The following is a 25084-nucleotide window of genomic DNA, read 5'->3' on the forward strand; positions in this document are numbered from 1 at the left end:
AAGTTTTAGGAAAGTATTTACATTTCCAGCCCTACATAGCTCAACATTGTTAGTTAACAGAAAAGTCCCAGGGGACTAACCCCCCCAGGGCCTAACGCTGTAGGCCACATGTGTACCCCTAGTCCCCCACCACTCCAATGGGCTGCCTCGTTCCTCCCACCCCCTCCCATTTTAGGGCTTTATTTGGAATGTGCTCTCTGGCCATCCTGATGGGATCTGGAGGAAAGCTGTGGGTGGGGATGTTCACCCATTTTCAGATTCGTATTTGGGGATCCCTTCAATACATTAACAGGGAACGGCCTGACTTTAAGGATAAGAAGAGTGGTGAGGAAAAAGGTTGGGCTCAGGGTCAGGTCGCTCTCCCATTTTCTGATTGGACGGCCATTACAGATAGAGAATATTGATCCAGACAGCCTATGGTGGGTTTTTTGTTTATGTGGAGTTAATTGGTACCAGGAATATTCCTCCCGATAAGCACATTAATTTGGGGAGTGAATCTTTCTTAGGGTGGTATCTCCACGCAGGCAAAGCAGACAATTGAAATCTCATCAACCACAGCAATACCAACACTTGACTAGATGCTTCTCCCCCCCCCCCAATTTCTAAAGTTTTAGGGATGTATTCATGGGCCAACCCTTACCCAACTCTGCACTGTTAGTTAACAACAAGGTTCCAGACTAAACTCCACAGGGTCTAACATGGTAGGTCACATATTGTACCCCTAGCCCCCCTCCCACTCCCATAGGCTGCCTCTTTTTTCTCCCCCCCCCACATTTCAGGACCTCATTTTGAATGTGCCCTGTGGCCATCCAGATGGGAATTGGAGGGAAAATGTGGGTGGGGGATGTTGACCCAATTTCAAATTCTGACTTGGGCATCTCTTCAATCCATTAATGGGGAACACTCCGAATTTAACAATAAGGGAAGCAGTGGGGTGAAAGCTTGGCATCAGGAGACAGGTCGCCCTCATCTTTTCTGATTGGGCAGCCATTACAGATGGAAAATAATGATACAAACATGAGTTCAAATTTAGGCACAGACAATTAATCCTTGTTACCTATGTGACCTTGGGCAAGTCATTCAACCCCATTGCCTTGCAAAATCGAAACAAAAAAACATGAAGAGTATTACCTGTATCATCTTCCCTTGAGGCATACAAGCAGTTCAGCAACACCATTAAATCCCTCATAATTTGCCATTCTTGTATTCTTGTCCACCCTCTCTGTACTTCACTTGAGGCCTGGACTTGGAGATCAAGCTTTCTGTTCAGCTCTGCTCATTTCAGCAAAAACATTTGAATTTCCCCCATTTCATTGACCTTTGCTGCATGGGCCTGTTAGTGGGCCAATGACCAAAACTTATTAGATATATGGATTGGACTTTGCCCTTCTTTAAAGATGTGCCAAATATTGTGCCCTCAATAAGAATTTGTGTCATTTTCTAAAGTTATGTTTACGCAGGAACTTCCTTTTGCTAAGTAATATAATTCTTGTTTAAGAGTAAACATAATACCACCTCCCCCACCAAATAGAGAACCTCATGAGCAATAAAGAGAAAAAAATTACACTTAAAATTAAAAAATAATAACAATAATAGGGCCAGTCAGGTGGCACAGTGGACGGGGCACCGGGCAGGAGCCAGAAGCACCCAAGCCCAAATCTGGCCCCAGACGCCTACAAACACCCAGCTGTGTGACCCTGGGCAAGAACCCCAAATCCACTGCCCACAAACACAAAAAAACCAAACAAATCAAATAATAATAGCAATAGGTGGGGGAGGTAGGTGCCTCAGTGGATAGAGCACCAGCCCTGGGACCAGGAGCACCCAAGTCCAAACCTGACCCCACACCCCCACAGTCACCCAGCTAGAATATATGGCTCAGTGAGAATGCAAAAAAAGGTCAGTTATCTTCCTTCCTGTCCTAGTCCAGTTGACAGGGAGGCAACTCCAGAGATAAGAACTCCAGGGCAATATTCCCGTCTTTTAGAAATTATATCAAACATTGTTCATAGAAAACCTCTGTTGTCCACATCTCTGATCTGAACATTGCAAATGAAACTTCAGACCAGACAGGTGGCTGTGCAGAGTTCTCATCTCAGCAACTTACTTACTCTAATCATTGCTTTGGTGTTTGTTAGGCAATCGAAATCATTCTATGATGTCATCGAAGCCTCCATACTGATGTCCCAGACAGTGCACTTGCTCATTTGCTTTGAAGTGCAAGCCTGAGTGGAAGTAACGATTTCCCCTGTGAAATGTCTGGAAGACGGGAAATGGATTCTGATTATTCAGATCCAGAAGAAAATTGTGCTCAATGGGAATCTGATGATTCCGACAACAGCAGTATTACCCTGACTTTTTCTCCTTCACCTCCAGAGGAAGAATATCCTTTTCCTCCGGGTTATCCTGCGGCATCCTCTGGAGAGCCTTCACCCAAAACAACGTGCTACTCACTTCCTGATGAGGACTGGCTGGAAGACAACGATTTTTTGTCCCTTAGGTTTCCAAGGAAACTCTGGAAGTTGGTTGAAAGCAACCAGTTTAGGTCGATTCATTGGAATGAAAATGGAAATTACGTGGTAATCCATGACACCTTGTTCAGAGAAGAGGTTTTAGGAAGGAGAGGCACTTTTAGGATCTTTGAAAGTCAAAGTATAAAGAATTTCATCTGTCAGCTTAATCGCTATGGCTTTGTTAAGCTTAATAATGACTTAGCAAACTGTGACTGTCATTATGATTTTGCAGAGGAAGAAAGAGACTCTCCTCACAAGACCAAGGTAACTTAAATAATAAGATGAATTTAGAAAGCTTAATTTAATTGTTTGGATTTTGATGAATGCCCTCCTAAACAGTATTTTCATAAAATTACCCTATTGGAAGTGTTAGAGTACTTAAGTTAAGGGGTTAATACAACAAGTATTTCAGTGTTATAAAAGGATACTTTCTATTGTCAGACGTAGAGTAATATCATCTTGAAATTGTCTATGAGTAAGTACCAGTACTTTTTGGTGGCTGCCTAATTAGCAGAGGTTTGCAGTATTCTCAAGTCTCTCAATCATGAATTAATCTTCTGTACTTTTTAAAATTTACCATGCCTTTACAAACAATTTTTAAAAGACATTTCCTCTTAGCATTTTGGGGCTAAATCTGTCTCATTATGCATCTTTTAGTACGATGATTTTCTAGTGTATGAAATGAAGAAATTGGATAAAGGTAATTTTAAAGGATTAGAAGTCTAAGGGTAATTAGCCAGCTTCAAAAATCTGTGCTTTGAAAGGAAGAGAGTAAGTTTGTTTCCCTAGGAATTTCTACCTGCTCCTCTCGCATTTTAAGAATTATTTGTTTTTGCTTTTAATAACAGGTGTACTGCAATCCGAATTTCAGAAGAGGTAAGCCTCACCTGTTGTTAAAACTTAGGAGACGAGTGCGCGTGAAAAACGCATGCCGCCGCCCAAATAACAGCAAGGCTTCCGCCCAAGGGAATGACCACACGCCACCAAGCAGGCCGGCCTCTCGCAGAAAGAAACACCCTGCTCCCGCTACTGCGTTTTCTTCTTTTTCTGATGCCACTCCTTCTACCTCCTCGTCCTCCCGATTTTGGTATAAGCCTGACACCTGTCCTGCCTCTTCTTCCTATTGCTCCCTCTCTCATGAGAGTTCCTCCTGTAGTGTTTCTGGTTTGCATTCTCCTCCCCCTCTTGTCTCCCCTTCAGTTTCTCCTCCTCTCGTTTATGTGTCTCCTGCTTCTTCTTCCCCTTCTCTCCCTTCTCCCCCTCCTGTCTATACTTCTCCTTCTCCGATTTCTATTTCGAATTCTGTATTTCACTATTTAATTCTCCTTTTTATAGGTCTGATTCACCTTCTACTTCTCCCTCGCCTCCCGATTGCTGCTGCCCATCATGTGAGTGTCATTCAGGTCCACGGGAGACGAGGTCAGACGACGTGGAGGGTCAAGCTGCCGATGAAAAGGAGAGCCCTAGCCGCCCAGTGAACGCAGGGGGCTCCTCTGCACCGCCCGGCTCTCCAGGTGCGGCTCCGCCTGGGAACGGGCACCCATCTCACCAGACGGTGACTGCCCCAACGTACCTGGCGAATACGTGTGGATACGTCACGGCCCTGAGTCTCCATCTGGTTACTCGTTGTGATGCCTACCGACCTCAGAGGCACGCGGTCATATACTCGCACTTGAGAGAGTTAGAAGCTCATCTGACAAGTCTTCTGCCTTCGTGCGGCCGGAAACTCATACCTGCCTTGTCGGTCATCTCCGCCATGGCAACGTATATGTACCTGGAAATGAAGCGAGCCTCTGAGCTGCCGCATTGTAACACCTGCCAGTGCCAGCCTCGCCCTCCTCCAGAAGAGGAACCCAAGGAGAAGTGAGCGCTGGCCTGCCAGGCGGCCTGCAACGCCTCTCTTACTCTTCTTACAATGCCAAGGCTGATTAAAGATCCTTCAAGGGAATTATCACAAACATAACATTGGTTCACTCATTTTTGCTCACCTTGCTTCTCACACCTTCAGCTCGTGTGTATGGGGGTACGGGGGCGTGGATGCGGGGGGGGGGCTGGAAAGAATGAGCATGAACAAGGCCATGGCGACCTAGTTGGGCGCTGTCCATCTCGTTGGGGCCCCTTTGTAGCCGACGTGAATAAGAGGCTCCCACGAGTGTGTGCAAGCCGTGGCTTCCGGAGAACCAGGTGACCACTTTCCCCGTGTCCTGCAACTGACCGCATTCTGCCTCGCTGTCACAGCCCCCTTCTGGTACCCACCGGGATGTTCAAAGTCCTGGCGATTTCTTTCCCTCCTCCCGGGCTTGGGGGGGTTTCCAGGGGCCGAGGTAGGGGGTCGGGCGCAGCCTGCTCCGGAATTGTCGTGCCTGTGTCAAGGGGGGCTGGCGGGGGAAGGGGAAGGCGGGGAGAGCAGGTCCTGTGAAGGGACTAGGAGTCTGAAGGTTCTGCAGCTTGTTGTGAAGGCTGGCGGCCAGGATGAGGAGACCGGGTCGTGGATCCTCTCGGGCCGTGAGGCCATACCCTCTCGGCCCGGTAAGCTCCACCTGGACATCCGAGGAGACGAAGGCAAAAGAAGCAAAGGTGATAGATAAGCAGTAAGCATCCGTCCCTTCCAGCTAGACTATGTGTTGCTAGCGAGGTCCTAAAAGAAAATCAGGTTAACCTGGTGTCATTCCCATATGTCAGTCATTCTTGGCCTGCAGATGGGTTCCCTTATCTCATTTCCAAATGTCAGTCCTTCCAGCACTAACCTCCCGAGGCGTTGGGAACATCATCTGCCACCCCGCTGGCGACCATCACAGCATTGTGTCCACCTAGGCCCTTTGCCAGCTTACTCCAAATACAGAGCCGCGGATTGGGTTCCTTTTGATACCTCTCCAAGGATGTCTTGTGACCTCTGCTGGGGATCCCGAAAGAGCCCCCAAATGGTAAGGCCCCAGAAAAGTCCACAATTACAGAACAGAGGCACTTGACACGATGGAGATGCAAGAGCAAGGGTTTATTATACCAGCTCAAACTTGGCTTCTGTCCTAGGTCAGGGCCAGCATCCTGGAACCACTAGTAAAGTGAGGAGAGACCTTATATATGGGTTGCTAGGGGAGTTTCAAACATCTGCCTACAGATTGTCTTGAGATGGTGCAGTGTGGTCTTACTGGATGCAGGTCCTCAGAGAAACCCCCCTGCTGCATGGTCTGAGGGCTGACCACCCAGAATCCTCAGGAGCTGATCTGGCACAAACTCAGCTAGCTGAGCAAGCAGGACCTTAGGGGCAGAATTTACCCAACAGTTCATAGGTTTCAACATTCAGCATCTTACAGGCATTCAGGCTATTGTTCACAGCTTTCAAGACTCAGGGTCTTACACCTGACAATCACCTTGCTGTATGACGCTGGGCAAGCACAGCAACCCCCCTGCCCTGCAAAAACAAAAAACCGCAATTACATAATAATAATAATAATAATAGGGTCAGGTAGATTGCTCAGTGGGTAGAGCACTGGCTCTGGAGCCAGGAGCACCCAAGCACAAATCTGGCTCCAGACACTGAAAATCACCCAGCTGTGTGACCTTGGGGAAGCCACCCAATCCCATGTGCCCTGCAACCCCCCCCCATCATAACAACAACAATAAAAATAATAATAATAATAATAATAATATGGTAATGATGAGGATGGTGATGATCATTGTGCTTCAACCATTGACTCGATTTAAAAAATATATTTTACCTTTAATTCAGCTCTCTCCTGGGCCTTGTCTAAATATACTCCTTCTAACTACTACAATAGATGAGAAAGTTCAGCAACAGCTAGGGGGCAAATTGCTTAGAGTGTGAACCCTGGTGTCTGAGTTTAAACTGAGTTCAAATCTGGCCTCAGACACTTAATTACCAAGCTGTGACCTTAGGCAAGGCCCTTAAACCCGTTTTCTTAAAAAAAGGAGAAATTTCATAAAGAGTATTACCGGTATCACCTTCCCTTGAGGCATACAAGAAGTTTAACACCATTAAATCCCTCATAATTTGCCTTTCTTTTCCACCCTCTCTGTGCTTTACTTGAGGCCTGGACTTGGAGATCAAACTTTCTGTTCAGCTCTGCTCATTTCAACAACTACGTTCGAATTTCCCCCATTTATTGACCTTTTCAGCATCGGGCTGTCAGTGGGCCAATGTCCAAAATTTCTTTGGTATATGGGTTGGGCGTTGCCGCTCTTTAAAGATGTGCCAATAATTGTGCCCTCAAAAAGAATTTGTATTGACTTGTATAGTTATTTTTAAGCAAGAAATTCCTTTGGATGTGTAATATATTTCTTGTTTAAGAGTAAACATACTACACCTCCCGCCAAAAAATATAGACCCTCATGAGCAATAAAGAGAAAAATATTACAATTAAAATTAAAGAATAATCACAATACTAGCAGAAGTCAGGTGTCAAAGGGGAGGGAGGACCGGCCCTGGAGCCAGGAGGTCCCAAGACCAATCTGGCCCCAGTCCTCCACAATCACCCAGCTGTGTGACCCTGGGTAAGCCCCCCAATCCCATTTGCCCTGAAACCCTCCTCAAAATACTAATAATAATGATGATAATGATGATGAGGATGAGGATGATGATGATAAATGTGCTTCAAAGTTTGACTCGATTTAAAAAATATATTTTACCTTTAAATTCAGCTCCCTCCTCTGCCTTGTCTAAATATCCTCCTTCTAACTACTCCAATAGAAGAGAAAGTTCAGCAACAGCTAGGTGGTACAGTGCTTAGAGTGGGAACCCTGGAGTCTGAGTTTGAACTGAGTTCACATCTGGCCTCAGACACTGAATTACTCAGCTGTGACCTTGGGCAAGTCACTTAAGCCCATTGACTTACAAAAAAGGAGAAATTTCAGGAAGAGTTATACCTATATCACATTTGATTGAGTCATACACGCAGTTCAACACCATTAAATCCCTCATAATTTGCCCTTCTTGTCCACCCTCTCTGTGCTTCACTTGATGCCTGGACTTGGAGATCAAACTTTCTGTTCTTCTCTGGTCATTTCTACAAAAAGCATTTGAATTTCCCCAGTTTCACTGACCTTTTCTACATGGGCCTTTTAGTCGACCAAAGACCAAAGCTTAATACGTACCTATGTTGGTCTTTGCCCCTCTTTAAAGATGTGCCAAAAAATGTGCCCTTAATTAGACTTTGGGTCATTTTGCAAGGTTATATTTAACCAAGAATGTCCTTTTGCTAAATAATATAATTCTTGTTTAAGAGTAAACATACCACCCCTCCCCACCAAAATATAGACCCTCATGAGCAATAAAGGAAAGACAAAAAAATTACACTTAAAATCAAAAAATAACAGCAATAATAAGGGAATTCAGGTGGCACAGTGGACGGACCACCGGCCCAGGAGGCAGGAGCACCCAAGCACAAATCTGGTCCCAGAAACCCAAAATCCCCCAGCTGTGTGACCCTGGGCAAGCACCCCACCCCATTTCCCCACAAAAACAAAAAAAAACCCAATGAGATAAAATCATAATATTAATAATAATAGGTGCACCCAGGTTGCTCATTGGATAGAGCACCGGCCCTGGAACCAGGAGCACCCAAGCCCAAATCTGGCCTGAGGCATCCAACAATCACCCTGCTGTGTGACCTTGGGCAAGCCTCCCAATCCCATTTCCCCTGCAACCCTGCTCAAAATAATAATAATAATGATGATGATGATGATGATGGTGATGATAATGATGATGATGAGGATAAATGTGGTTCAGCCATTGACTATATATAAAAAATATATTATATCTTTAAATTCAGCTCTCTCCTGTGCCTTGTCGAAATATACTCCTTCTAACTACTCTCATAAATGAAAAAGTTCAGGGACAGCTAGGTGGTACAGTGGTTAGAATGGCAGCCCTGGATTCTGAGTTTGAACTGAGTTCAAATGTGGCCTCAGACACTTAATTACCTAGCTGTGACCTTGGGCAAGTCACTTAAGCCCATTGCCTTACCAAAAAAGGTGAAAGTTCCTAAAGAGTATTACCTGTTGATATTTAAACTCCTTCCTTATTTCTTCAAGGAAGTCTTTCTGTGCTGAAGACCAGATTGTATTCTCCTCAGAGGTTCCAGGTCTCTCTGAATTAGTGTCTTTCCCTTCCAAGAATTTTTCTATGGAGCCATCTTTCTGCTGACATTTCTTCATTTTACTAAGACCTGCATTGGGTAGGGGCTGGTTCACAGGGGCTTGGGATTGCTTAAGGTGTTACTCACTGAGTACAGTTCCTCTGACTGGCCAGTAGGAGGTGTTGATTGCTTTCTCTGGAGTGCTTGTGATCTTCCTTGAGGCCTTCTCCCTTTCCTTGAAGGGAGGAGTTGGAGCTACTGAATTCTTTTGCCTTCACTCAATGGTGGGCTTTACCTAGGCCTGACGTCATTCCTCCCATGGGTTGGTTCTTCTGCTCACACACCTGGGCCTGAGACAGAGGTAGTTTACATTGGTTTGTTAGGGAAGAAGTCTGAATTGTAATGGGACTCAGACCAAAGGAGCCCAGGGATGGTGTCCGCAGCTTTCCTGCTCCAGAACTCTCCCCCCTGCCCTATCCCGGATCTCCTGGGGGACAGTTCCAACATCAGTGCCCCCTCTCCCTTGCAAACTCACTCCCCCGCAGTCCAGCCCCACCTCTGATCCAGCAGGTCCGGCTCTCAGTCCCTCAGACTCCCAGTTCCAATTCAGCTGTTGACCTGGCTGATCTGGGGCTGATCCTCCCTCTGAGCCCAGACTCACCCGCCCGAATTCAGCCAAAGCTGCTGCAGGAGAGAAATCCTGAGGGAGATATTCTTTCTCCTGGCTTTTCTTCCTGGGTTTTGTGTGTCATATTTCTTTTAAGAGGTTTGTTTCATGTTATAGATGGGGAAGAGATCAGGAGACTTTAGAACTGTGCCTGTCTTCTCTCCGCCATCTTGGCTGGAAGTCCAATGTTGGGGAAGACAATTAAAACCTTGCAAAAAGAAAATAAAACCTAAGAAAATACAATTAGACAAATACAAAATGAGAATAAATCTCTCAGATCTTCAAATGGGCAAATGCAAAAAGAAATTAATTCTCTCAAAACCTCAATTGGTTAAATGGAAAGCTCTTTCAAAAGTAGAATTGACCAATTGGAAAAGGAGTTGCAAAAGGTTAATGAAGAAAACTCCTCCCCCCAAAAAAGAATGGAGTCTACAGAAACTAATGACTCCATGAGACAGCAAGAGTCAGTTAAACAAAACCAAAACATAGAAAAAATGGAAGCAAATGTAAAATACCTCATCAACAAAACCACTGATGTCCAGAATGGATCGAGAAGGGGCAACTTGAAAATTATACGACTTCCTGAAAACATTGAAGAGAAAAAAATCCCGGATTTAATATTACAGGATCTAGTGATGGAAAACTGCCCAATAACATGGAACTGGAGCACAAAGTAGTCATTGAAAGAGTACATCGATCCCCACCAGAAAAATGTCCTAAAATGAAAACACCAAGGAATGTTGTGCCCAAATGCAAGAACTATCAGATAAAAGAGAAAATACTGCAAGCAGCCAGAAATACACAATTTAAATGTCAAGGAGACATAGTAAGGATCATGCAGGACCTGGCTGCATCAACATTATGGGATCAAAGGGCCTGGAATGAGATATTTTGAAATGCAAGTGAGCTTGGAATGCAGCAAGAAACTTATTTCCCACAAAGCTGAACCTTCTCTTCCAGGGAAAAAAGATGGAAATTTAACAAAATGGAAGGATTGCAGTAATTCCTGATGAAAGGACCAGAGCTCAACAGAAAATCTGGACATCAAACAGGAGGTTCAAAAGACACATGAAAAGGTAAAAAAAAATTGTGGTGGTAAAAGGAAAAAAAAATGCAATCCAGTAAGTTGAAACTGGTGATATCCTAGCATGAGGGGAAAAATTCTGATGAATCTTTAGAAATGTAACTCTAACGGAGAGAATATGCCTAGCCAGAAACGATGGACATTCATGACCTATCCATGAGACTGCTATCTAAAGAGTTGTAACTGACTTTAACCTCACTTGGGAGAAAGACCCCAATGACTCTCAGGAATTTTGACTCTATTCAATAGAATATACTGAATTAGAAGGGATAGAGACTCAGAATTTTCTATGACTTAGATAGAATGATCTAAGAAACACTACCTCCTTAAAAAGTGGGACAGGAAAGAGACTGGAGAAGGGAGGGCAGTGAATGGGGTAAATCTCATTACACTAAGAGGTACTAAAAAGCCTATGGTAACAGAGGGGAAGAAGGGAGCAGAGGAGAAACACCTGAATCTTCTTCTCATCAGACTTGGTTTAAAGTCAACCTACACATACTCAGTTAACTTATAAAACATCTAACCTTTCAAGTATTAAAAGGGGAAAAGGGGAGGGGGGATGGAGAAATGGAAGGGGAGTGGGGGGAAAAAGGGGAAATAACAAAAGGAAGGGAAGGAAAAAGGTAAAAAGGGAAAGGGGAAAGGGGAAAGAAAGGGGAGGGTGTGATATAGGAGGGCAAACACACTGAAGGGGGGTATTCAGAAACAAAATACTGGGGAATATGGGTTAAAGGGGGAGAAAGGGGGAAAATACAAACAGAGCGAAGATTGCATGGAGGGCACTAAAGAATTAGTAATCATAACCTTGAATGTGAATGGGATGAACTCTCCCTTAAAATATAAGTGAATATCAGAGTGGAATCAAAACCAGAATCCTACAATATGCTGCTTACAAGAGACTCATTTGAAGCACAGAGATGCATTTAGAGTAAATGTAAAACGTTGGAGCAAAATATATTATGCTTCACCTGAAGTAAAAAAAAGCAGAGGTAGCAATCCTTAACTCAGACAAAGCAGCAGCAAAAATAGATAGCATTAAAAGAGATTAGGAAGGAAACTTTATCCTCCTAAATGGTACCATAGACAATGAAGTCATTTCAATATTGAATATATATGCAACCAGTGGGACAGCACCCAAATTCTTAGAGGAGAAGCTGAAAGAACTACAGGAAGACATAGACAGCAAAACTCTACTAGTGGGAGACCTCAACCTGCCTCTATCAGATGTAGATAAATCGAATCATAAAATAAACAAAAAGAAGTTAAGGAGGTAAATAGTTTGTTAGAAAAATTAGATATGGTAAACTTATGGAGGAAGCTGAATAGGGATAGAAAGAAATATCCCTCCTTCTCTGCAGTACATGGATCTGATACAAAAACTAACCATGTACTAGGACATAAAAACCTAACGATCAACTGCAGAAAGGCAGAAAGAGTGAATACATCTTTCTTAGATCACAATGCAATAAATGTCATATGCAATACTGGGGCAGGGAGACAGAGACACAGAACCCATGGGAAACTGAATAACCTCATTTTTAAAAATGAGTGGGCCAAAAAACAAATTATAGAAAGAATTAACCATTTTATCCTAGATAATGATAATAATGAAACAACATACCAAAACCTATGGGATTCATTCAAAGCGACTCTCGGGTGATATATTATAGCTCTAAATGCTTACATGAATAAATTGGAGAAAGAGGAAATGAATGAACTAAATATGCAACTAAAAAAATTAGAGAAAGAACAAATCAAAAATTCCCAATTAAATATTAAATTAGAAATTCTAAACATTAAAGGAGAAATTGATAAAATCAAAAGCAAAAAAAAACTATTGAATTAATAAATAAAACCAAAACTTGGTATTTTGAAAAAACCAATAAAATTGATAAACCTCTGGTCAATTTGCTTAAAAAAAGAAAGAAGAAAAGCAATTTTCTGGTATCATATATGAAAAAGGTGAACTCATCACCAATGAGGAGGAAATTAAAGTAATAATTCGAAATTATTTTGCCCAAATCTATGTCAATAAATTTGATAATCTAGGGAAATGGATGAATATTTACAAAAATATAACTTGCCCAGGTTAAATGAAGAAAAGATTATATACGTAAACCACCCTATCTCAGAAAAAGAAATTCAATAAGCTATTTTTGAACTTCCTAAAAAAAAATCTCCAGGGCCTAATGGATTCACAAGTGAATTCTACCAAACTTTTAAGGAACAATTGGTTCCAATTCTATATACACTCTTTGGAAAAATAGGGAAAGATGGAACTCTGCCTTACTCTTTCTATGAAACCAATATGGTGATGTTACCTAAACCAGGAAGAGTTAAAAAAGAGAAACAAAATTAAAGACCTCTTTCCCTGATGAGTATAGATGCAAAAATCCGAAATAAAATCTTAGCAAAATGATTACAAGAAGTTATCACTAGTATAAGGCATTATGATCAAGTAGGATTTATTCCAGGAATGCAGGCCTGGGTCAATATTAACAAAACTGTTAGTATATTCAATTGTATCAACCACAAACCCAGCGGAAATCATATGATCATATCAATAGATGCTGAAAAAACTTTTGACAAAATACAGCATCCATTCCTATTAAAAACACTAGAGAGTGTAGGAATAAATGGACTGTTCCTTAAAATAATTAGCAGTAGCTATCTGAAACTATCAACAAGCATTATATTCAATGGGGAGTGGCTAGAGGCATTCCCAATAAGATCAGGGGTGAAACAAGGGTGCCCATTATCACCACTACTATTCAATATTGTATTAGAAATGTTAGCATCAGCAATTAGAGAAGAAAAACAAATTGAAGGACTTAGAATTGGGAAGGAAGAGACAAAACTCTCACTCTTTGCAGATGACGTGATGGTCTTCCTAGAGAATCCCAGGAAATCATCGAAAAAACTACTGGAAACAATCAGCAATTTTAGCAAAGTTGCAGGTTATAAAATAAACCCTCATAAATCCTCAACTTTTCTTTTTATGTCTAGCAAGATACAACAGGAAGAGCTAGAAAGAGGAATCCCATTCAAAGTAACCTCAGACAATATAAAATACTTGGAAGTCAATTGGCCAAGAAAGACTCAGAATCTTTTTTGAAAACTATTATAAAACACTTCTCACACAAATTAAATTAGATTTAGATTACTGGGAAAATATCAACTGCAAATGGATAGGTCGAGCTAATAACATAAAAACGACAATTCTACCAAAACTAAACTACCTGTTTAGTGCCCTACCAGTCGAAATTCCAAAAAATTACTTTAATGAGTTAGAAAAAATTGTAAGTAAATTCATATGGAGAAATAAAAAGTGAAGAATTGCCAGGAGCTTAATGAAAAAAAAGTGCAAAAGAAGGTGGCTTAGCTGTACTTGATCTAAAATTATATTATAAAGAATCAGTCATCAAACCTGTTTGGTATTGGCTAAGAAATAGAGTGGTGGACTAGTGGAATAGACTAAGTGTAAAAGCAGGAGATGATAACAGCAATCTGCTGTTTGATAAACACAAAGAGTCCAGCCATCAGGATAAAAACTCCCTCTTTGATAAAAACTGCTGGGATAATTGGAAGTTAGTATGGAAGGAACGTAGATTAGACCAACACCTCACACCCTTTACCAAGATAAGATCCAAATGGTTACAGGACTTAGACATAAAAAACAATACTATAAGCAAATTAGAAGATCAAGGATTAGTTTACCTGTCACATCCATGGAAAGGGGAGCAGTTTATGACTATGGAAGAGTTGGATAACATCACCTAAAACCAATTAGCTGATTTCAATTACATTAAACTAAAAAGCTTTGGCACAGATAAAACCAATGTAACCAAGATGAAAAGAAATGTAGAAAATTGGGAACCAATCTTTACAACTAATGATTCTGACAAAGGACTCATTTCAAAAATATACAGAGAACTGAGTCACATTTTTATCTGTTTATTTCTTTTTGACAAAAGGAGCCATCATTATTTAGGTTGCCCAGTGCCCGTTCCTGCCTGGCCGGGGCTGCTCCTTCAGTCGTGCTTCAAGCTCAGCCTCTCGAACAGATACTCGCCCCGCCCGGCCTGGGGATCAGCCTGCATGTGGCTCAGGGTGGTCAGGTGGTCGCCCATGTGCTTGAACAGCTTCACCTCCTCGTCCAGGTAGTGGCTCTCCAGGAAGTCGCAGAGCTGCGGGTCCCCTTGGTCGGAGCCCAGGTTGGGTATCTTCAGGAGGGCCTGGTTCAGGCCCTTCTCCTAGTCCAGGGCGGCCTCCATGGCCTCCAGGCTGCGGCCCCACTCATCGCGGGCAGCCTTCTGCACGGCCTGCAGGAGGACGCGATTGCCGCGCTGGTTCTGGAGCCTCATGAGGCTCTCAGCGCCCTCGAGTTTGTCCTCCGCGAGCTCCCGGAAAAAATGAGACACGCGGTGCAGGGCGACGTCATCCCGGTCGAAATAGAAAGCCAGGGACAGGTAGCAGCAGGAAGCCCGCAAGTGGAGATTGGCCAGGCGGTTGACGGCAGCCTCGGCATCGGCAGAGAAGTTTTGGTGGATCTGGGAGGCAGAGCTCACGGAGGCTGGTCCCAGAGGTGGGGGGCTGCGCAGAGGCAGAGGAGAGGGGAGCTGGGGGACCCCCGATCGGATCCGTTCCGTCCAGACACTGTTGAATCAAGAACCAGAGTGGGGTAAAGCCTGAGTCATATCTTTGAAACAAAAAGCCATTCCCCAATTGACAAATGGTCAAACGATATGCAAAGGAAATTTACAGATGAGGAGATCAAAGCAATCCATACCCATATGAAAAAATGCTCTAAATCATTAATTATTGGAGAAATGCAAATTAAAGCTTCTCTGAGGTATCACATCAACCAGCGCAGATCTGCCAAAAAAATCAGGAAAGAAAATGGTCCTTGTTGGAAGGGTTGTGGGAAATCTGGGTCACTATTACTCTGTTGGTGGAACTGTGAACTCATCCAACCCTTCTGGAGAGCTATTTGGAATTCTGCCCAAAAGGCAACAAAAATGTGCATACCCTTTGACCCAGCAATACCACTACTGGGTCTATACCCTGAAGAGATGATGAAAAAGGTGAAAAACATTACTTGTACAAAAATATTTATAGCAGCCCTGTTTGTGGCGGCAAAGGATTAGAAATCCAGTAAATGTCCTTCAATTGGGGAATGGCTTAGCAAACTGTGGTATACGTATGTCATGGAACACTATTGTTCTATTAGAAACCAGGAGGGACGGGATTTCAGGGAAACCTGGAGAGATTTGCATGAACCGATGCTGAGTGAGATGAGCAGAACCAGAAAAACACTGTATACCCTAACAGCAACAGGGGGGCGATGTTCAACCTTGAAGGACTTGCTCAGTGCGACAATCAAGAACAAATTTTGGCTGTCTGCAAAGGAGAGTACCATCTGTATCCAGATAAGGAGCTGTGGAGTTTGAACAACGTGTTAGAACTATTCTCAGGAAAAGAACCAGATATCTTATTTTCTGATCTTGTTACCACTTAGGCTTCTCTTCTCTTTAAGGATATGATTTCTCTCTCATCACACCCAATTTGGATCAAGGTACATCATGGAAAGAAAGTAAAGACTGACAGCTTGCTTTCTGTGGGGGGGGGGGAGCAAGATTGGGGGGAAATTGTAAAGGTCAAATGATATCTTTAATAAAGATAAATTAAAAAAATAAAAAAATAAAAATGGCATGAAACATGAAAAATTGAATTAAATTAAAGTACAAAAATAATACCAATAATATGGGCATTCAGGTGGCACAGTGGACGGAGCACCGGCCCTGGAGGCAGGAGCATCAGCCCTGGAGGCAGGAGCACCCAATCCCAAATTTCGCCCCAGACTCCTACAATTACCCATTTATGTGACCCTGGGTAAGCACCAGAACTCCATTGCCCTGCCATAACAAAAATTCAAATCAAATCAAATAATAATAATAGTAATAGTTTGGGCAGCCAGGTGTCTCATTGGATAGAGTACCTGCACTGAGACCAGGAGCACCCAAGCCCAAATCTGGCCCGAGACACCCAACAGTCACCCTGCTGTGTGACCTTGGGCAAGCCACCCAATCCCATTTGCCCTGCAACCTCCATGAAAATATTAATAATCAGAATCAGAATGATGATGATGATGATGATAAATGTGCTTCAGCCATTGACTCCATTTAAACACTATATTGTACCTTTAAATTCAGCTCTCTCCTCTGCCTTGTCTCAATATACTCCTTTTAACTACTCTTATAAATGAGAAAGTTCAGGGAGAGCTAGGTGTTACAGTGGTTAGAGCACCAACCCTGGAGTCTGAGTTTGAACTGAGTTCAAATCTGGCCTCAGACACTTCATTACCTATCTGTGACCTTGGGCAAGTCACTTATGACCATTGTCTTATTAAAAAGGACAAAGTTTATAAAGAGTATTACCTATATAATCTTCCCTTGAGGCATAGACACAGTTAAACCCCATTAAATCCCTCATAATTTGCACTTCTTATACACCCTCTCTGCTTCACTTGAGTCCTTGACTGGGAGATCAAACTTTCTATTCACCTCTGGTCATTTCAACAAAAAACGTTTGAATTTCTTCCATTTCATTGACCTTTTCAGCATAGGGCTGTTAGTGGGCCAATGTCCAAAAGCTACTGGTATATGGGTTGGGTTTTGCCCCTCTTTAAAGATGTGACAAAAAGCGTGCCCTTAAGAAGAATTTGGGTCATTTTGTAAAGTTATTTTTAACCAGGAAATTCCATTTGCTAAGTAATATAATTCCTGTTTAAGAGTAAACATACCACCCCTCCCCCCAAAATATAGACCCTCATGAGCAATAAAGTGAAGAGAAAAAAATTCCACTTAAAATTAAAAAATAATAAAAATAATAGGGCTGGTCAGATGGCACAGTGGACAGAGCACCGGCCCTGGAGCCAGGAGCACCCGAACACAAATCTGGCCCCAGACAGTGTAAATGACCCAGCTGTGTGACCCTGGGCAAGGCACCCAATCCCATGTGCACTGAAAAACCCTAATAATAATAGTAATAATAATAATAATAATGATAATGATAATGGTAATAATAATAGTAATGATGATGATGATGATCAATATGCTTCAAAAAATGACTTGCTTAAAAAATATATTTTACCTTTGAATTCCGCTCTCTCCTGTGCCATGTCTAAATATCCTCCTTCTAACTACTCTAATAAATGAGAAAATTCAGGGAGAGCCAGGAGATATGGTTAGAGCGCCAGCCCTTGAATCTAAGTTTCAACTGAGTTGAAATCTGGCCTCAGACATTTAATTACTGAGCTGTGATGTTGGGCAAGTCACTTAAGCCAATTGCCTTACCTAAAAAATGGAAAGTTCATAAAGAGTATGACGTGTATCACCTCCCCTTGAGGCATACAAGCATTTCAACACCATTAAATCCCTCATAATTTGCCCTTCTTGTCCACACTCTCTGTGCTTCACTTGAGGCCTGGACTTGGAGGTCAAACGTTCTGATCAGCTCTGGTCATTTCAACAAAAGCATTTGAATTTCCCCCATTTCGTTGACCTTTTCTGCATGGGCCTGTTAGTCGTCCAATGACCAAAGCTTATTAGGTATGTGGGTTGGGGTTTGCCCCTCTTTAAAGATGTGCCTAAAATTTTGCCTTTAATAAGAATTTGGGTCATTTTGTAAAGTTATGTTTAAGAAGGAATTTCCTTTTGCTAAGTAATAGAATTCTTGTTCAAGAGTAAACATACCAGCCTTCCCCAAAAATATAGATCCTCAAGAGCAATAAAGTAAGGAGAAAAAAATTACACTTAAAATTAAAAAAATAATAACAATATTAGGGGCAGTCAGATGGCACAGTGGATGGACCACTGGCCCTGGAGCCAGGAGGACCCAAGCACTAATATGGCTCCAGACACTGAAAATCACCCAGCTGTGTGACCCTGGGCAAGCCACCCAATCCCATGTGCCCTGCAACACCCCCCCAAATAATAATAATAATAATAATAATAATAATAATAATAATAATAGTAATTATGATGATGATCAATGTGCTTCAACCATTGACTTCATTTAAAAATTATATTATACCTTAAAATTCAGCTCTCTCCTGTGCCTTGTCTAAATATACTCCTTCTAACTACCCCAATAGATGAGAAAGTTCAGCAACAGCTAGGTCGTACAATAGTTAGAGTGCCAACCCTGGAGTCTGTGTTTGAACTGAGTTCAAATCTGTCCTCTGACACTTAATTACATAGCTGTGACCTTGGGCAAGTCACTTAAGTCCATTGCCATACTAAAAAGAGAGGAAGTTGAGGCATACAAGCAGTTCAACAGCATTAAATCCCTCATAATTTGACCTTCTTGTCCACCCTCTCTGTGCTTCACTTGATGCTTGGAATTGGAGATCAAACTTTCTGTTCAGCTCTGCTCATTTCACCAAAAACATTTGAATTTCCCCCATTTCATTGACCTTTCCAGCATCTCACTGTTAGTGGGACAATGTGCAAAGCTTATTAGGCATACAGGTTGGCCTTGCCCCTCTTTAAAGATGCCCAAAAATTTGTGCCCTTAATAAGAATTTGGGTCATTTTGTAAAGTTACATTTAACCAGGAAATTCCTTTTGCTAAGTAATATAATTCTTTTTTGAGAGTTAAATATACCACCCTTACCCCCAAAATATAGACCCGCATGTGCAATAAAGTAAGGAGAAAAAAATTACACTTAAAATTAAAAACTAATAACAATAATAGGGGCAGTCAGGTGGCGCAGTGAATGGAGCACCAGCCCAGTAGCCAGGAGCACCCAAGCACAAATCTGGTCCAAGATCCCCAAAATCTCCCAGCTGTGTGACCCTGGGCACGCACCCCAACCACATTGTCCCACAAAAACAAAAAAAGCCCAAGTGACATAAAATAATAATATTAATAACAGGGGTGACCAGGTGGCGCACTGGATAGAGCACCGGCCCTGGGAACAGGAGCACCCAAGCCCAAATGTGGCCCCAGACACCCAACAATCACCCAATCCCATGTGTCCTGCAACCCCAATAATAATAATAATAATAATGATGATGATGATGCAGATGTGGATAATAAATGTGCTTCAGCCATTGACTCCATTTAAAAAATATATTATACCTTTAAATTCAGCTCTCTCCTGTGCCTTGTCTAAATACACTCCTTCTAACTACTCCAATAGATGAGAAAGTTCCACAACAGCAAGGTGGTACAATGCTTAGAGTGCCAACCCTGAAGTCTGAGTTTGAACTGAGTTCTGGCCTCAGACACTTAAGTACCAAGCTGTGACCTTGGGCAACTCACTTAAGCCCATTGTCTTCAATAAAAGAGAAATTTCATGAAGAGTATTATGTGTATCACCTTCCCTTGAGGCATATATGCAGTTCAACACCATTAAATCCCTCATAATTTGCCCTTATTGTCCATCCTCTCCGTGCTTCACTTGAGGCCTAGACTTGGAGATCAAACTTTTTGTTCAGCTCTGCTCATTTCAACAAATTCATTTGAATTTCCCCCATTTCATTGACCTTTTCGGCATCGGGCAGTTAGTGGGCCAATGTCCAAAATTTATGGGGTATATGGGCTGGGCGTTGCCCCTCTTTAAAGATGTGCCAAAAATTTTGCCCTCAAAAAAGAATTTGTATCAATTTCTATAGTAACATTTAAGCAGGAAATTCCTTTTGATAAGTAATATATTTCTTGTTTCAGAGTAAACATACTACCCCCTCCCGTCAGAAAATATAGACCCTCATGAGTAATAAAGTAAAGAGAAAAAAAATTACAATTAAAATTAAAGAATAAGAACAATAATAGCAGGAGTCAGGTGGCAAAGGGGAGGGAGCACTTGCCCTGGAGCCAGGAGCAGCCAAGACCAAATCTGGCCCCCAGACCCCCACAATCACCCAGCTGTGTGACCCTGGGTAAGCCACTCAATCCCGTTTGCCCTGCAACCCTCCTCAAAATAATGATGATGATGATGATGATGATGATGATAAATGTGCTTCAACCATTGACTCAATTTAAAAAATACGCTTTACCTTTAAATTCAGCTCTCTCCTGTGCCTTGTCTAAATATAATCCTTCTCACTACTCCAATAGATGAAAAAGTTCAGGGACAGCTAGGTGGTACAGTGCTTAGAGTGCCAACCCTGGAGTCTGAGTGTGAACTGAGTTCAAATCTGAGTTCAAAACTGAGTTCAAATTACAGAGCTGTGACCTTGGGCAAGTCACTTAAGCCCAATGTCTTATAAAAAAGAAGAAATTTCATAAAGAGTATTACCTGTATCACCTTCCATTGAGGCATACACGCAGTTCAAATCCATTAAATCCCTCATAATTTGCCGTTCTTTCCACCCTCTCTGTGCTTCACTTGAGGCCTGGACTTGGAGATCAAACTTTCTGTTCAGCTCTGCTCATTTCAACAAAAGCATTTGAATTTCCCCAGTTTCATTGACCTTTTCTGCAAGGGCCTGTTAGTGGGCCAATGACCAAAGCTTATTAGGTACATGGGTTGGTCTTTTCCCCTCTTTAAAGATGTGCAAAAAATTGTTCCCTTAATTAGAATTTGGGTCATTTTGTAAGGTTATGTTTTACCAGGAAATTCCTTTTTCTAAGTAATATAATTCTTCTTTAAGAGTAAACATACCACCCCTCCCCCAAAATATAGACCCTTATGAGTAATAAAGTAAAGAGAAAATAATTACACTTACAATTTAAAAATAATAACAATAATAGGGGCAGTCAGGTGGCACAGTGGATGGAGCACCAGCCCTAGAGCCAGGAGCACCCAAGCCCAAATCTGGGCCCGGACACCCAAAATCCTCCAGCTGTGTGACCCTGGGCACGCACCCCAACCCCACTGCTCCGCAAAAAACCAAAAAAACCCAAATGACCTAAAATAAAAATAATAATAATAACAGGGGCGTCATGGTTGCTCAGTTCATAGAGCACCGGCCCTGGGATCAGGAGCACCCAAGCTGAAATATGGCCCCACACCCCTGCAATCTCCCAGCTTTGTGACCCTGGCCAAGCCACCCAATCCCATTTGTCCTGCAACCAACCCAATGATGATGATGATGATAATAATAATGATGATAATGATGATGATGATGATGATAATGACAGTAATGATGATGATTATCAATTTGTTTCAAACATTGACTTGATTTAAAAAATATATTTTGCCTTAAAATTCAGCTCTGTCTTGTGCCTTGTCTAAATACACTCCTTCTGACTACTCTAATAAATGAGAAAGTTCAGGGACAGCTTGATGGTACCATGGTTAGTGCACCAGCCCTGGAGTCTGAGTTTCAACTGAGTTGAAATGTGGTCTCAGACACTTAATTGCCTAGCTGTGAGCTTGGTCAACTCACTTAAGCCCACTCCTTTACAAAAAAGGAGAAAATTCATAGAGTATCACCTGTATGACCTTCCCTTGGGGCATACAAGCAGTTCAACACCATTAAATCCCTCATAATTTGCCCTTCTTGTCCACCCTCTCTGTGCTTCAATTGAGGCCTGGACTTAGAGATCAAACTTTCTGTTCTGCTCTGCTCATTTCAACAAAAGCATTTGAATTGCCCCAAATTCATTGACCTTTTCTTCATGGGCCTGTTAATGGGCCAATGTCCAAAATTTATGGGGTATATGGGTTGGGCTTTGCCCCTCTTTAAAGATGAGCCAAAAATTGTGCCCTCAATAAGAATCTGGATCATTTTGTAAAGTTATGTTTAAGCAGGAAATTCCTTTTCATAAGTAATATAATTCTTGTTTCAGAGTAAAGATACTACCCCCGCCCCCCAAAATATAGACCCTCATGAACAATAAAGAGAAAAAAATTACAATTAAAATTAAAGAATAAGAACAATAATAGCAGGAGTCAGGTGGCAAAGGGGAGGGAGCACTTGCCCTGGAGCCAGGAGCAGCCAAGACCAAATCTGGCCCCCAGACCCCCACAATCACCCAGCTGTGTGACCCTGGGTAAACCACTCAATCCCGTTTGCCCTTCAACCCTCTTCAAAATAATGATGATGATGATGATGATAAACGTGCTTCAACCATTGACTCAATTTAAAAAATACACTTTACCTTTAAATTCAGCTCTCTCCTGTGCCTTGTCTAAATATACCCCTTCTAACTACTCCAGTAGATGAGAAGGTTCAGCAACAGCTAGGTGGTACAGTGCATAGAGTGCCAACCCTGGAGTCTGAGTTTGAAGTGAGTTCAAATCTGGCCTCAGACACTTAATTACCTAGCTGTGACCTTGGGCAACTCACTTAAGCCCATTTTGTCTTACAATAAAGGAGAAATTTCATGAAGAGTATTACGTGTATCACCTTCCCTTGATGCATACACACAGTTCAACACCATTAAATCTCTCACTTAAACCCCTTGTCTTACAAAAAAGTAGAAATTTCATAAAGAGTATTACCTGTATCACCTTCCCTTGAGGCATACAAGCAGTTCAACACCATTAAATCCCTCATAATTTGGCCTTATTGTCCACCGTCTCTGTGCTTCACTTGAGGCCTGGACTTGGAGATCAAACTGTCTGTGCAGCTCTGCTCATTTCAACAAAAGCATTTGAATTTCCCCCATTTCATTGACCTTTTCTGCATGGGCCTGTTAGTGGGCCAATGACCAAAACTTACTAGGTATATGGGTTGGGCTTTGCCCCTCTTTAAAGATATGCCAAAAATTGTGCCCTAAATAAAAATTTGGGTCATTTTGTAAAGTTATGTTTAACCAGGAAATTCCTTTTGCTAAGTAATATAATTTTTGTTTAAGAGTAAACATAATACCCCCCCAAATATAGACCCTCATGAGCAATAAAATAAAGAGAAAAAAATTACAACCCAAATAAAATAAAATAATAATAATAAAAATATTAATAGTAGGGGCAGCCAGGTGATATGTGGATAATCCAATAAATTTGTAATGATATTTGTAAGGCAAGTAACATACAGCAGGTGATTAATACATGCTTATTCCTTCCCTTTCAACTGGAAACATTTTTTATTAGGGGGGGTTTGTGGGGCAATGGGATGAAGGCACAGCAAGTGAACTCCAGTTCTCTACACACTGTGCCACCGAGCTGGCCCACAAAACTTTCCTTCACTTGGGGACCCCTTTTCGGTTTCTGCCAGCAGGTGGCTCGGGCAGGTGCCCCCCCCCACTTCCGCGGTGAATCCATACAATCTTCTTCCGTGACAAAGGTCAGCCCCAGCATGCGTTGCCATGGAACCCGGGCTGTAAATAATCACTGTTCACCCACCCTCAACTGTCGGGAAGTTCAGGTAAAGAAGGGGCTTGGGGTCTGGGGCGCCCCTTTTCTTATTTTGGTGGGGATGGGGAGGTGCGGGGGAGGGGGCATCCGGGCATAACCTGCTGTCGTCCGCGCCAATGTTAACCGTAACCTACCTCACCCGCAAGCCCGCCGCCATTGTAGGGCTCCATTTTGAATGTGCTCTCTGGCCATCCTCATGGGATCTGGAGGGGAGAGCTAGGTGGGGGGTGTGGAGCCGGTTTCAGTTTCGGACTTGGGGATCCTTTTTGTACATTAACAGGGAACTCCCCGAATTTAAGGGCAAGGAAAGCGGGGACAAGAAAGCTTGGGCTCAGGGGACCCGTCGCGTTCCCCATTTCTGATTGGGCGGCCATTGCCGATGGAGAAGATTGATTCAGACAGGTGATTATTGGGTTTCTTTAACTGGAGTTCACTGGTAGCAGTAATCTTTCCCCCAAAAGGCTAATTTGTGGGGGTTTGGGAAATCTTTCTTAGGTATTTACTTGGATAGGCGCTCCACGCGGGCAAAACGGACATTTGAAAACTCATCAGCCACAGAAGTAGCAACTCTTGGGTAAGACCCTTCAACCCCCCCCCCTTTTTTTTAGGAAAGTATTTACATTTCCACGCCTACATAGCGCGATATTGTTAGTTAACAGAAAAGTCCAAGGGGACTAAACACCCCAGGGCCTAACACTGTAGACCACATGTGTACCCCTAGTCCCCCACCACTCCAATGGGCTGCCTCGTTCCTCCCACCCCCTCCCATTTTAGGGCTTTATTTGGAATGTGCTCTTTGGCCATCCTGATGAGATCTGGAGGGAAGCTGTGGGTGGGGGATATTGATCCGTTTTCAGATGCAGACTTGGGGATCCCTTCAATATATTAACAGGGAACGTTCTGAATTTAAGGAAAAGGGAAGCGGTGAGGAGAAAGCTTGGGCTCAAGGACTGGACGGCCATTACCGATGGAGACGATTGATCCACACAGCTGATGGCTGGGTTTTTTTTTAAGTGGAGTTAATTGACAGCACTAATATTCCTCCCGATAGGCACATTTATTTTGGGGAGGGCGAATATTTCTTAGGATGGTCACTCCACCCAGGCAAAACGGACACTTGAAATCTCATCAGCCACAGAAATACCAAGACTTGGGTAGATCATTCTCCCCGGCCCCAATTTTTCTTAGGTTTTTGCAAAGCAAACGGCATTAAGTGGCTTGCAAAGGACCACACAGTGGGGGCGGTGGGGTGGCGCAGTGAATAGAGCACCGGCCTTGGAGTCAGGGGTACCTGGGTTCAAATCCGACCTTAGACACTTACTAATTACCTGGCCGTGTGGCCTTGGGCAAGCCACTTAACCCCATTGCCTTGAAAAATCTTTAAAAAAAAGGCCACACAGTAATTATTGTCTGACA

At 42.6% G+C, this 25084-nt stretch overlaps 1 protein-coding gene and 1 pseudogene across 1 annotated transcript; one reads left to right on the forward strand and one right to left on the reverse strand.

Annotated features, from left to right (window-relative positions):
* Positions 1-2273: 2273 nt before the first annotated feature.
* On the forward strand, positions 2274-4380 carry LOC141498643 (uncharacterized). The gene is made up of 3 exons (XM_074201820.1): positions 2274-2777; positions 3362-3600; positions 3849-4380. The coding sequence occupies exons 1-3, from the start codon at positions 2274-2276 to the stop codon at positions 4378-4380; spliced, it is 1275 nt and encodes a 424-aa protein (XP_074057921.1).
* Positions 4381-14390: 10010 nt separating this feature from the next.
* Positions 14391-19921, reverse strand: LOC141498644 (ferritin light chain pseudogene; annotated as a pseudogene).
* Positions 19922-25084: the final 5163 nt, after the last annotated feature.

Source organism: Macrotis lagotis, chromosome X, assembly GCF_037893015.1.
Source record: "Macrotis lagotis isolate mMagLag1 chromosome X, bilby.v1.9.chrom.fasta, whole genome shotgun sequence".
NCBI classification, from domain to species: Eukaryota; Metazoa; Chordata; class Mammalia; order Peramelemorphia; family Peramelidae; genus Macrotis; species Macrotis lagotis.

What these genes read in the sequence shown, in the direction of transcription:
- LOC141498643 (XM_074201820.1), top strand. Translation starts at nt 2,274, where the DNA reads ATGGATTCTGATTATTCAGATCCAGAAGAAAATTGTGCTCAATGGGAA. An exon ending in ACTCTCCTCACAAGACCAAG is followed by an intron (nt 2,778 to 3,361) that starts GTAACTTAAATA and finishes TTTTAATAACAG; the next exon opens with GTGTACTGCAATCCGAATTT. An exon ending in TCCTCGTCCTCCCGATTTTG is followed by an intron (nt 3,601 to 3,848) that starts GTATAAGCCTGA and finishes TCCTTTTTATAG; the next exon opens with GTCTGATTCACCTTCTACTT.